This window comes from Parambassis ranga, chromosome 14, assembly GCF_900634625.1.
Source record: "Parambassis ranga chromosome 14, fParRan2.1, whole genome shotgun sequence".
NCBI lineage: Eukaryota > Metazoa > Chordata > Actinopteri > Ambassidae > Parambassis > Parambassis ranga.
The window spans coordinates 17340655-17358761 of NC_041034.1; the positions used below are offsets into that span (position 1 = coordinate 17340655).

Genomic DNA, 18107 nt, shown 5'->3' on the forward strand with positions numbered 1-18107 from the left:
CCTCATATGATCTGCTGAATGTTAGTTTAGGCTTGGAGACATGGTATTTTGGAGGTTAAATATTACCTGACACTTTCCGAGCTATTTGTCATGAATAAGATCAGAAAGCTCAGCATCTTACAGCTGCACACCACCCACACAGAAGCAAATTATACTCCCTGTCATGTCTGTAAAAGTCTATTCCTGGTGATGTGTTATAATCTAAGAAATGCTACCCTTTACATAACCGACTAATTTTCATAAATGGAACTCATTCCTCTCTTTTTTCCCTTTACTATAACAGTACACTAAAACAGCACCGATAGGTACATGCATTTCTAGGATCACACACAGCTTCCCAGGTTAGCTGTGACCAATAGCTGTGAAAGACTATGGAAATATAAATCCAGTGTGAGTGGTAGAGTAAAAACCTTAAAAGGTGGTGTTTGAATTGCTTCTCTATAGAAAGACTGACAGAGAACAAAATTTAATTTGAACTGGATCCCCAAGGATAAATAAAGCAGTATTGCCAGAGCCAGTGGTAAGAGTGTAACTTGATTTTTGCTGCTCAATTTGCCATCTTCGCAGGTTTTTTGTTGTTTTTATGAATCAAGCTCACAAAAAAAGTCTGTGTCTACACTTTTTAGTGAAATCATCCAGCATTTTATCACCTGATTTGTGGTGACAGAAACATGATTGTGCATCCTTTTTTAAACCCATATTCTGTAATTGCTAGCCACTCATATATAAAGAGCCTAGTTAGTCTTGAAATTGATGCAGAATTTAGTAAAAATTGCCATCTTGAATGGTGGGCTGTAAAACAGACAGAAAGACAGGCCGTTGCTCCCTCCCTCGCTCTGTCTGTGGTCCCCAGAAGCTATAATATCCATCCTTGGCGGTTCACTTGACATTTACTTGCCCTGCTTCTGCTGTAGCATTCCCCTTCCTAACTGCCAGTGCTGCGACTCTCCAGGGCTTGCCGACCGGGTGAACAGATAACAAACCTGTCAAGGCAGCTTTAGGTTGGGAGGGTGGGGGAGATAAATCCAGAGCCTGGACTGAGGTGGATGATATGTTCCAGAGGGTTACTCAATGAGGGATAGGGGGGCTGACATAAGACACCTTGTGAGGCCTAGACCCAGGAGAGGCTGCTAGCTGTAATGTCGCGGTGCTACTTTAAAAAGGGGCACAGCCACCGCAAACCTGATTAGATCTCAGTGCAGACATTTCAAATGGCTGGCCCCCTTTTTACCCTCCATTTCACCTATTCTTTACAAGTCACCCCTCCCTCCTACCATCAAAGGAGCTGTCAGGGCTCTTTCTTTAGGCTGGCAGACAGGTCAGGGGTGGAAGGTTGAGGCGGGTGTGCCCTTTGAGGCAGGAGCTGAAAGCACCTTGTGGGATGTGTGGGGGCTGAGGGTAGTCTTTAAGGTGCTGATAACATTCACTGCGATGTGTTCCCAAGAGGGGCACAAATGTCAACACTCTCCTGCTATGGGCATATAATTCTACGAATAGAAAGGACAAAGAGCAAAGGCAAGAGAGATGCAGCACACTCCTTTTGTCAAGCAGAATCACAGTGAATCACACATCATTATACTTCAGCTACTCAACACTAACCGCCATGTTTTCTCCTTAAACTAAACAAGAAGAACACAGGTATGTGGGGCTCTTTATTTCATCTGAATATTTATTATTATGACCTTTTAATCTTATTGTACTCATTAATCTCTCACAAAACCCTTTAGACTAAATGGATAGGTCCTGATTGATCCCTTACTATTCCCTTGAAAAACTGGGCGCACCTGATAAATGGGTTTCTTTACAGTGATATTCTATATTTATGCAACGCTGCATTTCTTCAGCCCCACAACAAACTTCTCACTGAGTCACAATTTAAGAGGCAGCGAACATGTGCTTCATAAAACAGCAAAGGTACGGGCAATACACCATCAGAGACTCAATCTAATTACTCACTTGCTACTAAACTGACAGCATGAGAAGAGAATGATGAACTGCGGCTGTGAAGTATATTAACTTGGAGAATTGGCAAAATGTCCTTTATTTAGGACGGAGTATATCATGCATTTTGGGCAAACCAGGTGAGGCATGTCTGCTAGAAATTGGAGGGATGGAGGTGTCCCACAATGGTGCTAAAAACTGCACATCAATTACCTGAGGCACCGAGGCCTGTCTGCTCTGTCTACATCTGACTATATGGAACCCCAATGTCAGCTTGCTATCCACACTATAGTTGGAGCGAGGGCATTTGAGAGGAGGAAAACATGGCACACTATGCTTGGGCTTTGCTTTCATAGATGTAATTGCATATTCCAAACTAGTAGAATTAGTTGGCACTGATGTGCAGTAAACAGCCTTTTGAGGCTTAGCAAGCAGCCTGTGTTAGACTAAGCCTTGTTTATTATCAAGCACAATCCTCAGTCTCATCAATGCTTAGAGAAAGGCATGGATGAATAAATGCATATTGTTTAGCTTAGGGTTAGCCAGAGCTGGAGCCACAAATAAAAATGAATTTAAAGCAGATGGTAAAATCCAATAAGAAAAGAAGAAGCAGAGAGAGAGAGAGAGAGAGAGAAGAAATAAAAATGAAAAGAAAATCCAAGAACACTGGCTGCCTTTTCACCACTGTTTTTCAAAACACTGTAAAGCTAACAGGGAGAGGGAAAGAAAATACAAAGGCCTGTGTTCTCATTTTCTGTCTGAGAGGCCCACCAGGGCCACTGAAACTTGCTTGATTTCCCCAGTCCAATTATATCTCTGTGCTCAATCCTTCCAGAATAGCAACATCACACCAAGGGACGCTGTCTGCCTAAGCGCAGCGTGCCTAATGGAGTCCCAGAAGTTGACTCCATTTCATTGCTTCTAACTAATGGGCTGTGATATTTTCCCAAACTGACTGCAGCTCTGCCCCCTGGAAGCTAATCTAGTCAGTGCTGTGCTGGACCCATCGCAGTAACATGCCAGCCTGCTGCTTTCCTTCCTAACAACCCCCTCCAATTCTACCCACCACTGCTGCTGTCTTTATGCAGGCCGCCAACACCCTCTCCTCCCCTCCCAGCGCTCATTAGTGCTTTCTAGCCGGGTGCTGATTGTCAGAGGGTCCCTGTGATGCCGGATTTCCCTCTGCGACTGGCCTGCTGCGGTGAATTTAAGAGGACTTTAATCTAACTGGGCTGAGGAGAGGAGGAGCAGCTAGGGACAGGTGGGAGGATGTGGACTGTGGGACAGTTGTGGATGTACAATCGCTGGGCCACAGCTGAGGACAGACACTCTTTCAGTGCTAGCTACTGCTCTCCAATGAATACTCGTGCCCAGAACATAAGCATGAGACAAAATAGTCAAACATAAATTCACCCGAATGGTTCCCTCACCAGCCATATTGTGGGCGCAGAACGGTCCTCCAGATGGCTATGGGACACACCAGTGGTGCAATACAATCACTGGTGTGGCAGAAGTACCAGGAATAAATATGAAGAGCTTTACATAATTTTAACATGTGGCCAAAACTTCCATTTTGATGACTATTTTAAAATACATCTGCCTTTCCAGGTATGACTTTAAATTGTAATACTGTAGTAAATGGCAGCTGTATGTTAGCAGTTAGTGTAAAGATGAAGTTTTGTACATGTTTTGTATTTTTACCGTGAGGTTTAAAGTCTAGAATTATTCAAAAGAAACTCACTGCAAGCAAGAACACGTTTTTAAATTAAGGGACATGAATAGAAACAGGATAAAACAAAACGCCTTATTAAAAGGAGACTTTTTTTCTTTTAACACAAGAATCTCATTCAGGCAAATGCGACTCCATTTCAATAAGTGCGGGTGGAGAGCAAAATTATCTGCTTCTATGGCACACTGAGGTTAATTATTTTCATAATTAAAGCCTCAAAACGTCAAACATTTGTTATTCCCCCAATTGACAAGAGAATCTTTATTAGCTGGGCAGAATTGTTTTTAACCACTGCAAAATGCCTAAAAGTGCCTTTCATATGCAATACATATAAAAAGCAATTATGCTGTTTTTTTCCCCTCTACTACTGTACCTTTTAGCCAATGTAATTGACAGTAGATTCACCAAGGATAAGAGGCAAAACTGTAATTATGCACATTATTCACCTTCCTAAGTGCAGCACTTGAACACAAAAAGCTAAGATGCCTAAATGCACTACAGCAGGTTGTCCTCATGCAAAGTGCAGGTCAGGCTCCAGCAGGCACCAAGAGCTAATGGCAGTGAGTGGTGCTCCTAACACATGCTCTGGCTCTTTCAGGGACACAGGGGAGTTAAGTGCCGTGCTCCCTACTGCTGATTATCGCACCTTCGCCAGCCTGCCAGGTCTCTCTGCCCTCCATGCATTGATCTCATTTGGCCAGGAGATAAGGCAGTAATTGGATGAGGACTTGGAATCAGATGGCCCTGCCTGGCTTCGCTAATTCCACTCTTCCTGGGCTGCCTGGGCCCGGGGCCAAAGGGGCAGGCCAAGGTTAATCCCATCCAATCCCCTGTACTATGCGCACCATGCACTGCCCTTTAACCTAGTGCTACCCAAACACAGCTGATGTGACTCCTTTTGAACAATTATAGAGCCGCATCATCTAATTAGTTTACCAGAGATTTTACACCACAACTACCTGCACTGTCCAAGTGCATGCACATTTTTTACACCTAGGCTTATGTAAATAAACCACGTATGAGCTTAATAATAATTTCAAAATAAAGCCTTGTGTTGAAGCTTAGAATGAGGGGACATCATAACAATGTAGAAGCGAAGATATTGTGAGTTTTCTTCTATGACATTTAATATATGGTGGAAATCGGGGAATAGATCTGCAATATGTCATGGCAAGATTGACTGATATGCATATGTAATGCAGACTAGAGCAAATCTGTAATTATGCAAAACAACAAAAAAGCACATTTTTACCACTGCTTCACTGTGCACCAACTGCTGCTGCGTTTAAGATGGCCAGCAGATTAATCTTCGGCTTTCTTTTCTATTTACACAGCATGTAGTCGGAGATGGGATTTGTCTGTCTGAAAAACGAGTCTCTCAAAAGGATCATCGTGCCTCATCAGGAATGAATGCAGCAAGGGGGACACACGCCTCTTGGGAAACACTAATCTTCTTATTGCATACATTTATTCAATTCCAGTGTCAATATCAACCATGATCAGAATGGGCCATGTGACAAGTGCTTTATGTGCCAGCTGATAGTGGTTGACAGGAAGTAGACGTAATCACCTGGGAGTACATCACTGCTGACAGCTCTGGATCAAAGCTTTGCTTGTGCAAATTAATCATGAATTGTAATGGAACGTATAAATAACTTCGATAGAGAGGCAAAGCATATAGTATATCATTGATCAGCCATCTAACAGAAGTCGACAGCTTTAGTTTATGAAAGTGGAAGTAATCCCCTAATAATCCCTTGAACATCTCTATGAAACATGATAACACTTAACCAAGCTGATGGCCAACACACTGGCCAACACACTGGCCAACACACTGGCCAACACAGAGAGAATGGCTATTTATCCCAGTGTAACACTACTGTGTGAAATGCACAAATACCCCACTGCTAGAATGAAAAGCCGAAAAATATTGAGTCAAAAAAGTCACGATAAAAAATGCATGCGATATGCTAAGTTGAAACTTACAAACAAAGGGAGACTCGGTTGTGACACTTTGTTTCCTCAGGCCAACTGACAACCAAAACAATAAAACATAAGACACAAACAAAGAGGAAGACTGGGACAGAATTCTACTAAAACTGACACCTTTTGCCAATTCCTGCTGAAATGCACCATACCTGACTTATTAATAATGCGCTGGAATAAATAACAGTAGTGTATAGTGCGCCTCTAACTGCAGCCCCTAGGTTGAGCACAGGGAGATGACAATCTCAGAAGCCAGGATTGAATTTTTCATTTCATTTCACCGCACAGCTCAATAAAAAAAAAGCTTGAATTCCAAAGAAGCATCAGCTGGTTGCTCTTAACAAAGGGACTTTAAAAAAAGGCCACATATATGACTGAATCTCCGGTGGAAATAGGACACTAACAGAGACAATTGGAGGCGAGACAAGGCCAACACTTGTGTGTCATAAAAACGACAGTAGAATGGCCATCGTGTGGCTTCCCCGGGCCTGACATCTAGATTGCAGATGGATAAGTGCACGTTAAAACAATATCCTGCCGACCAAAAAAATCATTTCTCATAGCTGTCTCTATTTACTGAAAGGCTGCTCGTCTCCCACCGGGGCAGAAACAAATGAAAATGTTATTTCTCTACTCATGAACTCCTCCCTTGTATGGTTTTTCACTGCTGGCAATTTCATTTCTCTTCCAAATTTGACTTAAGCTCTTGGCTTGAGGGAAATAATGTCTCTGGAATAATCTTCCCCAACTGTAATTCCAGGGACACTATCTCTTTGCCTTTTCTACACGTCTGTCCATCTATCTGCAGCATCTATTTATTTATTTATTTATTTACTGTTGGCACCGTTGCTTTGTGGTATAAGGGAAATTGCCCTGGCTTCTGAAATAAAAATGGTGACACACAATGCTTGACAGTAATCCTGCCAGCTGCACAGACCTTGAATAGGAGAAGCTTTCTCTACCTTTCTCCAGCACAGAGGAACATGCACACAGTGCTGTATAGCATAGACCGTCACACAGACACAACTAAACAAAACTAAACAAAAAAAACATGCGGCTTGGAGCACATGGAAAACATGATGTCTGAAAACTGTCCTCATGCAATGCCTTAAGAATTCAAAAACTGCCTGAAGAGTTTTACTAACCTGTCCACAAATTGTGGGTTTAACCTAGCCCAGGCTATTAACAACCACTGTTGAATCTGGTGAAAACTGCTTTGTGCAGAACAATCAATACTGTACTCTATGTGCATTTAGAGGATTAGATGTTTATATCATGCTCAGATACAAGAACTGATACTAGTACCTGTAATTTAATACCAGCATCTAATGGTGCCATTTGTCAGTACTTTACGTTTTCAGTCCTGTATTAAAATGTCTAATAAGACAAAGAAAAAGCTGTTATCCTCAGATAATACAATCGTTTATCTGAAGCTGTCGCTGCTTCCATTCACCTAGCTATAAGCTGCAGCTGCAATTACATGACAACAAAGTTTTTGAACCATCTTTGCATTGATGTTTTTAACATGTTGTCAATTATACAATTATGATAGAACGACTCTTTCAATCCTCCTCCCTCTTGTTATTCTGTATGTGCAGTGGGAACACAGGACACACTGTCTTTCTTTCTATCAGACTCTTATGTAGATGCACTCTAGGGACACAGATTGGTTTTAGTATGAACATCAATTTGGTTAGTATCATTAAAAGTAGAGTTTAGTGTGGCTTGGCATCAAAGTAGAAAGATTGAAAAAAGACATTTAACTAACTAACCCACTTTATGTCTTTATAGACTGCTTCAGCCAACAACAACACACATTGTTTTGGAATTCAATGGCAATCAACCTATTCTGTCATTTCAAGTCTAAGTTTCATTATAAACCTGTGTGCCCTTCATGCAGAGCAGCAGGGTATATAACTAATGATTCATTTCAATTCAGCCTATAGATATCAAACTGTACCAGGTCCCTGCATTCTTATTCCCCTGTGTTCCTTAAAAAATAAATAAATAAATAAACATACTACAAAGAGACAAAACAGCCCTCCCACACAGCTTTTAATACCCTGCAGCTAAACACTGATACAAACAGTGAAACAACAGGGAATCGCACATATAAAGTGCACACATTAACACAAAACTATGGTTGTTAGACAGGTTTGTGTCACCCTTTCTTGAAATGTCATCTGACCTCAGCCTTAGTTAAATCCTAAGGACAAGGGCAAGAACTAAACAATTTGCTTCAGGTCAGACAAGACAGGGAGATATCCCCATCACTTCTGTGTTTTTAGAGGCTGCGATGAACCAAAGGAAGAGTAAGGACGGTTTGTTGGCTCAGAGGTAAGCGATATCTAGCAGTGAATGGGGGGGTTTATGAGGGAAAGATGGTTCTGGACTCCTGGTGCGTTTGATTGTGTTTTGTCTGGTTCCCAGCTTGGGCGTGAGCACACCCCTACCAGGCCATTGTGATTTAAGTATGCACTCTTGCTTAGCTGCTCTTTGGGGGGGTAAAAAGGTGCATGTAGTACTGTTCGTGTGCCTTTGTGTATTTGTGTTTACATGTAAGTTGGCCAGTGTGTATTGATAAAGAGGAATGTCAATGAAGACCTCCCATGACAAAAGAAAGCACCACTTCCTCTTTTTCCTTCATGCAGCCAGTACCCACATTGCTCTCATTGCTATGGCAACCAGCGCTCTCTCCTTGGGCTCTGCATGCATCCAATCAGAGTGAGACCTTTGTAGAGATTCCTCCGGGCTCCACTTATTCAACTTACCCCACTGGAACAGCCTCCATGCTGTAAAGGCTGGAACAAAGAGAAAAGAGACTCCCTCACCAAGGCTTGGTATGACATCAAAAATTGGGGCTACAGGGTCGGGTTACAGGGAATGCGGAAGTAATATGTAGCCAAGAGCAGTGGGATGCACCGCAAAAGCAAAAACAGGGTGGCAGCGCATAGCCATAGCCAATTTCAGTGGAAATTATGTGGAATAGGATTTGTTATTGGAAGCCTCAGAGCCTGAATACTTGGCAAGTATTGCATGGCTCTGGCACTGGTTTAAGCTTGATAAGTCAAAATGGATTCTGGCTGAGCCTATTTATGTCATTCCTGAAAACATATGGATAGGATTCAGGCGCTCAATACTTTCAACCTTCAACAATGACATTCAACACCACTTCTCCAGTCCATTAATCTTCCATGAGAATAGATTTATCATCCACAGCAGTGAAGGACTGCATTCAGTCGGAAACAGACAACTGTTTCTACCACAGCAACGACCCACTGTATCAGTTTCAACAATTAAAGATGCTTATTTTCCTGCATATACGGTGACATAATACAGTAAAGGTCAAAATGTCCCTCTGTTTCCTCCTGTTATGATTTTTGTCCAACACCTCTAGGTGTGGTAAAGAATTATCATAAGTGAGCTTGTGCCGTGTATACTAAACCTGAGGGTTGCTCAGAGGTCACAACACGCAATCACACTGTGCATCTCTCATTCTAATTATACTTCTGGAGTGCAGGGATAGTCTGACAAAGTCTTGCGAACGTGGGCAGGGAGGCTGCCATGCCCCTAGCATTTGCACAGACAAGACATCCAGCGGGACCTCTCGTGGGTCCCTGATGGACATTCAGCTGTTGGGTACTGGCAGTGCGATGTAGGCGCAGCATAATTTTGCCCGACTGCCATGTCACAAAGTGTCATAATCTGTTCGTGACAAGTCGACTGCAGGCAGTGAGGGAAAAAAATGGGAAAGAACAATAAAGTAGAAGGAGAGATGAAGAAAGGGGGCTTGATTTGGAGTGCCAGAGGTGGTAATAAGCATGTCTGGCCACTTCCTGGGAGACAGCCTATTCATCAAGCTGATGTAGGTGTAGGCGAGTCAAGTGATCTTAAGTCTGGATCCTCTGGCAAACTGGCTGTGGAGTCAACGAACTAATGAATAAGAAAAAAAAAAAAACAGGGTGGACATGAGGTATTTTATGGCAAAAGAATCATAGAGATCCAGGTCCCCCAGTTTTGATAGTAACTATTCAGTGGTGTGAAAATGTGTCTGCCCCTGAATGATTTTATTTTATATATGTCATCACACAAATTTACATATTAGACAAAAATAACACAACACAAAATGCAGTTTTTGAATGAATGTGTTTCTTATAGAACACAAATGAACTGTGGTGTATCACATCTTTGAAAAGCTGAGTTCAGTTTCTCTAGCCACACCTGTTCTCAATCAAGAAATCACTTGAATAAGACCTGCCTTACAAAGTGGAGCAGACGAAAAGATCCCCAAAACCAGCCATCATGCTGCGATCCAAGGATATTCAGGAACAAAGTCATTGAGATCATCTATCAGTCTGGAAAAGGTTATAAAGCTATTTCTAAAGCTCTGGAACCCTCCCAAGAGTGGCCGGCCAACCAAACGTACACAAGAGCGCAGTGGCGACTCATCCAAAAGAGTCACAAAAGACCCCCGAACAACATCCAAAGATCTGCAGGCCTTACGTGTCTCAGTTAAGGTGTTCATGACTTCACCATAAGAAAGATGGCCTGCATGGCAGAGCTCCAAGACAAAAACCACTGCTGAGCAAAAGGAACATAAAGGCTCGTCTCAGTTTTGTCAGAAAACATCTTGATGATCCCCAAGGCTTTTGTGAAAATACTCGGTAAAATGACGGGACAAAAGTTGAACTTTTTGGAAGTTGTGTCCCACATCTGGTGTAAAAGTAACAGCATTTCAGAAAGGGAACATCATACCAACAGTAAAACGGTGGTGGCAGCGTGATGGCCTAGGGCTGTTTTGCTGCCTCAGGACCTGGAAGACTTGCTGTGGTAAATGGAACCATGAATTCTGCCATCTACCAAAACATACTGAAGGAGAACGTCCGGGCATCTGTTCATGATCTCAAGCTGAAGCGCACTTGGGTTCTGCAGCAGGACAATGATCCAAAACACACTAGAAAGTCCACCTCTGAATGGCTTAAGAAAAACAAAATGAAGACTTTGGAGTGGCCTAGTCAAAGTCCGACCTGAATCCGACTGAGATGCTGTGGCATGAAAGGGGGTTCATGCTTGAAAACCCTCCAGTGTGGCTGGATTACAACAATTCTGCAAAGATGATTGGACCAAAATTCCTCCAGAGTGCTGAAAGTCTCATTGCCAGTTATTACAAACGCTTGATTGCTGCTAAAGGTGGCCCAGCCAGTTATTAGGTTTAAGGAGCAATCACTCCTCACTCACACAGGGCCATGTAGGTTTTTTCCCTTCAGATAAAAACTAGATTTTGTTCACAAATGTTTGTATAATATTTAAATTTGTTTGATGATCTGAAACATTTAAGGTGTAAGTAAACCTGTAATATTTCTGATGTGAATTTTAACATGGCTGTCTATGGGGATTGACTTGCTGTTGGAGCAGTGAACTGCTATTTTTGACACTTGGCCTTAACTTCTCAGCCCCAAAACCTGCTGCTTGGTAAAAATTGCATTAACTTTTCACAAAGGAAAAAAACACAAAACAAATTTTAATATGATACTGGTCTGAAAGTCGATTAAACTGGTCAAAAATTTCAAACTGCGTTAACATAGTCCCTGGATTGCATCTGCTGCTCATTTCACAGCGTCACTACTAACACACTGCAGCCTTGACTGAGAGCATGATCCCAAGATAATGAGCTAATTATAGGTACAACATTCTTACTTCCATATCTAAATTCATGTCTCTAATAAGAAACATTTCAAATTATTGAGGGCCAGAGAGAGAAAGAGACAGATAATTGATGCAAGCAATTACAAGTTCTGTGTCGAAGCAAATTGGGCAGCATATCTGGACATGTAGGGGGACTGTGACCTCATTTACATCAGAGTGTCAGGAAATAATTGGAGAATGTACTTATGTGGTGGGGATGGATGAAGTGTAATGCAGACTGGTACTGGTCATATTGCATAAGCAGTTCATTCGGACAGTAAGAATCAGGTCAGGCAAGAGGGACTGTGCGTGAGGTCAAGGACAAAACATTATGTGCCTTCCTGGTACGCTCCAGCAGATTTAATCATAAGAGTGATCTTTACAACAACAAGTATACTCTATGACATTAATCAGTTTCCAAAAGCTGTAATTTGAGTATTTGAAATGGTTTCACCACATGCACACAGGACTCTGAAAAGCCCGTGATGTTTTCATCAGAGAGCCAGTAATAACTGAGTTCAGTTTTACTAGCCGTAAGAGAGACTTCAGCTATGTTTGGGCTGAAACCGCTTCAAAAGACTGTGTGCTTGACTTTTAACAATATCACTTCCAGATGTTTCATTACAAAACAACTTTAAAAGAGCTCACCACAAGAAAACCTTCTTGTCTGAGAGGAGCCAGGACATACAAGTATGGATTTCAGGAACCCACAATTTTCAAATTTTCATTTCAGTTTGAAAAAGCCACATGCAAAACCTTCTGGAGTAACTCCAACAAAATGCTAGTATGAATAATAGTGTTATAATCAGTTTAACCAGGTCAACACACAAATCTGTACGTTATCCTACGACAAGGTAATCTGCTGTATATGTTATAAGTAGGTGTTGTTCATAATACTCACCTATATATAGTATCACCTCTGTTTTTGTTTGACAGGATATAGCAGAAGGCTGAATAAAAATGGCCACTGATAGGGGTGCATTCATTATAGGCTGCCTCTTGTGCCTCTCATCAGGCTGGCTAACACTGACTGGCGGGCTCTGACCCAGTACTACGGAGCTTCTCTCTATTGCACCCGCCTCTCATCAAGAGCCTTGGGTGGAAAAAAGGAGTAACATGCTGTTTACTCGCAATCCCAGGCCCGTAATTGCCAATTTATTTGATAGGCAGCCGGGTAATGATGGCATTTCACCCCTTGCCACAGAGACTAAACGGGAGTGATTCATCCCAAGCTCCCTGCCCTTGCTGATCCAGCAGACTCCCTCTGCTCAGGACTGCTGCCTGCCTGAATGCCTGCCACCCATACTGAAGGGGTGGGGTGTGTTGGGGATGTGGGGGGGGGGTGACTGCCATGTCGGCTTCAAACAAACCCAAAAGGGAACCCTGAGCTTCAGAGCAAATGCGGCTAAGCCTGCCAATTTAGCTGGGGTTTGGGGTTGAGGCAAACACAGTCGAGCTGATGTGCCATTTGTAGGCCTTAATGAGCTGGCAGGATGGAGTGAGGAGGGAAGGCGAGCGAGAGAGAGGAAGCTGCCAGGCCTGACCTCCTCTGGCCTCTATCTCCCTGCCAGCCAGTGCCCGGTCGGCAAACTCAGTTCATCTGCTTCATCGGAGCGTAGTCCCTCCATGAGGGGAAGGGAGTGCTACAGCAAATACCATTAGCGAACTGTTGGGCTAATGAACAGTTTGGGTCAAAGTTAGCTCCTGCCTTACACTACTCCTGGTACTAACAAGTGACTTAGATGCTTTTTCTTTGTTTTCGCGTTCTAATCTCAGTGCAGCTGAACTGCAGGAGCAGTCCAGCTGCACTGGGCAGTGTTAAAACCAAAACAGCGTTAACATTTCAGCAGGGTAAGCACAGGACTGCTGTTGCACAGAATACACTACCTGCCTTAAAATTACTAAAGCATGAATCTATCTTAAGTAAATATTATATATTGACATTTTTTGGAACAGTAGAATAAAGATATACATTATATAAAATGGACTGTGGCGCACAACAGTTTGATTTTTTTGTGTCCTTTTTTTCTTGCTTCATTCTAGAGAACACAGCTCTGCACAGCACTGACTTGCACCTCTTGTGATGTGTGAAGTGGGTTTTTACAGCATGGCTGGAGGGGACATGTTCAGAAACCTGTGGGGACTGGAGATGAAGCCTCACACAGTATGACCATCTAAAGTGACATGGGGTCTAAAAGTCTGTCTTCAAGCTGCCCAGCTTTCAGCAGCTCTTCTGAAGACACGCTCAGTCTCCTGTGGGGTGTCTTGACCAGATGAAGCAGGGGGAACCAGGGCCGCTGCTCCGTTTATTCTCCTGAGTGTACTCAATGTCTGAAATGCCAGCTCAGGTGGAAGTGATTATAGAGAGCAGGCGATAGATGTTTTCTGAAAACCGAGATGGGAGCAGGGAAAACTGTGCTCAAGAAAGCCGGACATTTACAAAATGAACAGGGAACAATTTGGAACTTGAAAAAAGGTTTCATAAAATTCCTTTGTAGGCACTAAGCAATAAGAGTAGACTATACCATGATGCTACTGTAGAAGCACATTTTGGTCTGTCACTGTCAAAATCATTACAATGAAGGGAAATAACTGGCAAAGCAGACAGGCCACAGTACACAGTTGCCATTTCAAACAAAACAGGTAGAAACAGTGCAAAACAAGTGGTATAGTTAATGCAACCCTTCTATCAAAATCTTCTCAGCAGCTATATACACTAAGCATGTATCGATACTATACTACTAGTTGTGCATGGTCAAAATTATTTGGTTTAATATTTAGTGACAGTGGGTCTTGAAAAAGAGGGTTGTTTTATGGTTGCATAGGACAATCACACGTGTATTAGTCTTTTAGAGGTCCATTGCTCAAACCTCAGTGTACTGCACAGACACCACAGTACAGTCTGACAGAAATCAGCAAGTATCATTTCGATTTCTGTTGTCAACATCAAATTACTTATTTCATTTCATGCCTAGTCAAGCATTGTAAAGCTACATGCAGAATCAGTTTTGCTTCAGTTGTTCAGCCATGTCTTTCTCAAAGACTAGCTTGCCTCACAACTGACAGCTTTAATTATGGCCAGATATCTGATCGCTTCGCTGTAGAATCTCCACACGAATCAAAGAGCTGGGGTGGCTGTCTGTGCAGCAAGGTCCCTCAAGCATGCTAGCTTTACATCTTGGAATATATCAGGGGGTGAAGGGACAACACAGCCGCTCTTTCTTTTGTCAGTTAATACTTGCCTTCAGCTCATCCACAAGAAACACAGACCTAGGTGTCTCTTTTTGTTTCAGTCACAAGGAGGGAGGGAGAGAGACAGAGAGACATAGAAAGAGAGAGAGAGAGAGTGCATGTGTATAGATGCACATAGTGCTCTTCACAGAAATTTGTGAGAGTGCACCGCTGACATAAGGAGTTACCAAGTGGTCCTCCGAGGTACAAGTTTAATACTTTCTCACCCAATAAATCCTGTCAAAGTTGGTTATATCACATTAAAAACTTACTTTTAGTCTGTGTGTAACAGTGGGTACAAGTCAACAGTTCAACACACAGATTAAGACTCACCCATTTTAAAACAGAGGGTACAAGCACTGACCTAAAGCACACAGTGATTCATTTGAATAATATAATTCCGTAAAAGTTTTTTTTTTCCTTGTGTCAAGACAGAGCAGGTAAGATGATATGAAGTTGTATATGTAGGTATTTCCGGAATATTTCTCGCACTGCCTCTGACAAGAACAACAATAAGGGAAATAAACAATTTACCACTTAGAAATAAATAAATTGGGATTTTCTTTTTTTTAATATTTCTGATCCATGCTGAGTATTACTTTCCTTGCCTTATTACTATAAGGGAAATCATTGTGAGTGTAATAATTCAAAGGCTCAGACATTTCTATTTTTTATAAATAGTGGACATTAAATTCTACTGATTTGCCAAAAAACCAAGAACCTAGATAAGGCATGTGAATAAAAAAAATCCTATTAAGTCACTTAGTAGAATATTTGCTCAGACTTTCGTTTCTAATTGTATCCGTTCTAAACTGATATGCTAAATTGACTAATGCACTGATATGGAATGGTAATGACACACTCTGAACAGATTGCTCAAATAAGCTCTGACAGAACTTCAAACTACCAGTGAAGCAGTGAGCTGTCAGACAGTGAGCTTGTTTTGTTAATGTACTCACATCTGTCAGTCTGTCTCTGGAGCTGCTCCTGATGGAAGGCTTGGACTCGCCACTCACACTCTCACTGTCACTGTCCTTACAGTTGTTCTGCCCTGGCTTCAGCTACAAAACACAGAGAGACAAAGGGGTTAATAACATGAAGCACAACTGTTAACACTAAAGCTTGACACATGGGTAGCACTGGCTAGGGAAGGCATCCCACTGAATTCGGCTCATGAATATGTGAGAACTGGCAGGAGCTACAGCGATGTCTCTGTAAATCTGTCATGTTTCTGAGCCTATTCAGTAGCCATCACTCCGCTTGCCAATGATAAGACGCCATCTGATCTCGCAGTATGAAACTCCTCTCAACCCACGAGACAGAGAACAGGGACAAAGACCCCTCCAGAACCTCAAATGGAGCCGCTACTATCCTTTCCAAGCAGACACCACATGCTGAGGCAGCAGGAGATCAGCAAGTGTCATCCTCTCGACGGTCTGTTTGAGATGCAGCAAAATGAAAAGAATAAAGAGGAGGACGTGCCAATCAGTGGGCATCTGAGCCCCTTCAGAATCTGGAGAACAATAAAAGACTCTTGGGAGTGTGAAGCAGAGTGGGATGAGGTGGGGTACCTACTCCCAGTCCAAGTCTGCAATTGATGTCCATGCTGCTTCTTCAAGACCAGACAAATGCCCCAGGTTTCATTTCAAAGCACATAAAAAGCAGGTTTTATGGGACAGTGCAGTAAACGACTGCTCCGCCATCTAAAAGGAAAAGGAGAGAGTGGTGCTGCACATAGGACTGAAAGATGATGGCACACCCTTCCCTCAATCTCCTGCACAGGAGGAAAGCGACACAACTATGCCCTTTTTACTTTACCCCTCCGTCTGCTTTCAGGTATAGGCCATCATTTAGAGTGATGAAAGGACACAAGGTGGGGGAATACCAAAAGAACCCCTGAGCTGAGCAGATAATTAAAATGAAAATGTTCCTTTTCTGTAGCCATTAGCGGTGTGAAAGGAATCCTATTCCTTTGGAGAATTGCATGATGGGAGGAAGGCGGGTGGATTCGCCAGAGTGCTGAACGTGATAAGAGAGTCTCAGCACTGGGAATGCCTGATGGGCCTGTTTGACTGTGTGTCTGTGCAGGTGTCTGGGTATGTGTGTGTGTCAGAGACAAGGCTGGGGAGCACACATGAGAACCCAAAAAGGCCTGTGCACAGGCTCATGCAAAGCAATGCCCTGTGCTGTGATAGCACTAATTACCTCCAACACATTTTATTCCCACAAAAACCAGGGCACATTTTCTCTCTTTTCCTTGTAAATGCCAGTTTGTCTGAAGGGATTTTACATATTTTTCGAGAGAAAAGGGGAATAATATCTCATCCGCCCCGGCCTGTGAACTGATCCTTGAAAAAAAAAGGGCAAGGGATGCTGTTTATGCCCCAGTCTGCAGCTCCTTCATCAAAACATGTTGACCTATAATATTTATTAACCAGCCAGTGTCCCTGCTGACAACACCAGGCAGCACATGCCAGCGCACTCATGCATTTATGAATGTGCACACAAACAAAAATGGGACAACTAACTGAAAGCTGCGACTGATTCCTCCATCAAATAGTAACTGCCCAAACTCATATATGGCAGGCTTATAAAGGATGTAGTCAGGCGAGTGCAGAGAGATAGAGAGATTTGTCTTTTATTAATCAATGTGGTATCAAACTGACTCTGCAGTAGTAAAACCACATAATCATGTCATCTGTATCCTGGCTTATCAGAGGGAAAGTACTCTATGAAATCAGAAATCTTGCACAAATTTCACTGTGTGTAATGTCTGAAGAACATGTCTAATAAAGACATTCCAATAAAGTGCGGCTCATCTTTCAGGGCTATTACATAGCTCGGGACCTGATTACACAGCTATTTGAAAACGTATCCCTCAGCTTGTTCTCTTTAATTTCCCCCTGAGCTCCCTTAAATTACTTCAGAGAATTGTGTTTTTTTTTTCATCCGCTCTCTCCGTTTTGAGGTTCAGATGATGGATTCATTTCTTTTTATGGCGTGATTAATGGATGTCTTAAGTAAATGGAGGGAATGGTGGTGGTCAGTGCCATCAAACAGTGAAGCTGAAATTTAATGACCTGCTGTCTGACGATAAATCTAAATGAGAAGCCCATGTGTGTGTGGGTGCAAGGGGCCGTCTCTGTGACCTGATCCGTTCTGATCTGATCACTCCCACTTGTTACAGCATGCAAGTCATTTTCTATATGTTTTATAGGCCTTTAAACTTCAGTTTGAAGCTGTGTGAAATGAACACCAGTGCACCGCACTCAGCAGAGGTGTAAAGCAGCAACCTGAGATGTGTAGATTCCCAGACTGGAGCACCGTGCAGAAGCAGTAACATAAATGCATGAATTAAAACACAGGTTGAAGAATACAGATGTATTTATTTAATGACCATACTGTTATCTGCTCAGCCTGTGTAAGAACTAGCCCTGCAGGAAGATAACAAACAGATGGTTTTAATATTCCAGAGGCTAATTTTACAACAATTAAAGACACAGCAAGACATTAGCATCTAATGAAACATTTTAAC

At 42.5% G+C, this 18107-nt stretch overlaps 1 protein-coding gene across 11 annotated transcripts in view; it reads right to left on the bottom strand.

Annotated features, from left to right (window-relative positions):
- auts2a (activator of transcription and developmental regulator AUTS2 a) overlaps window positions 1-18107 on the bottom strand; it is a 241271-nt gene that overhangs the window by 126263 nt on the left and 96901 nt on the right. For all 11 annotated transcript variants that reach the window (XM_028421270.1, XM_028421267.1, XM_028421265.1 and 8 more), the window contains exon 4: window positions 15532-15633. In XM_028421270.1, the coding sequence (XP_028277071.1) occupies window positions 15532-15633 (102 nt within the window). The remainder of the gene's footprint in view (window positions 1-15531; window positions 15634-18107) is intronic.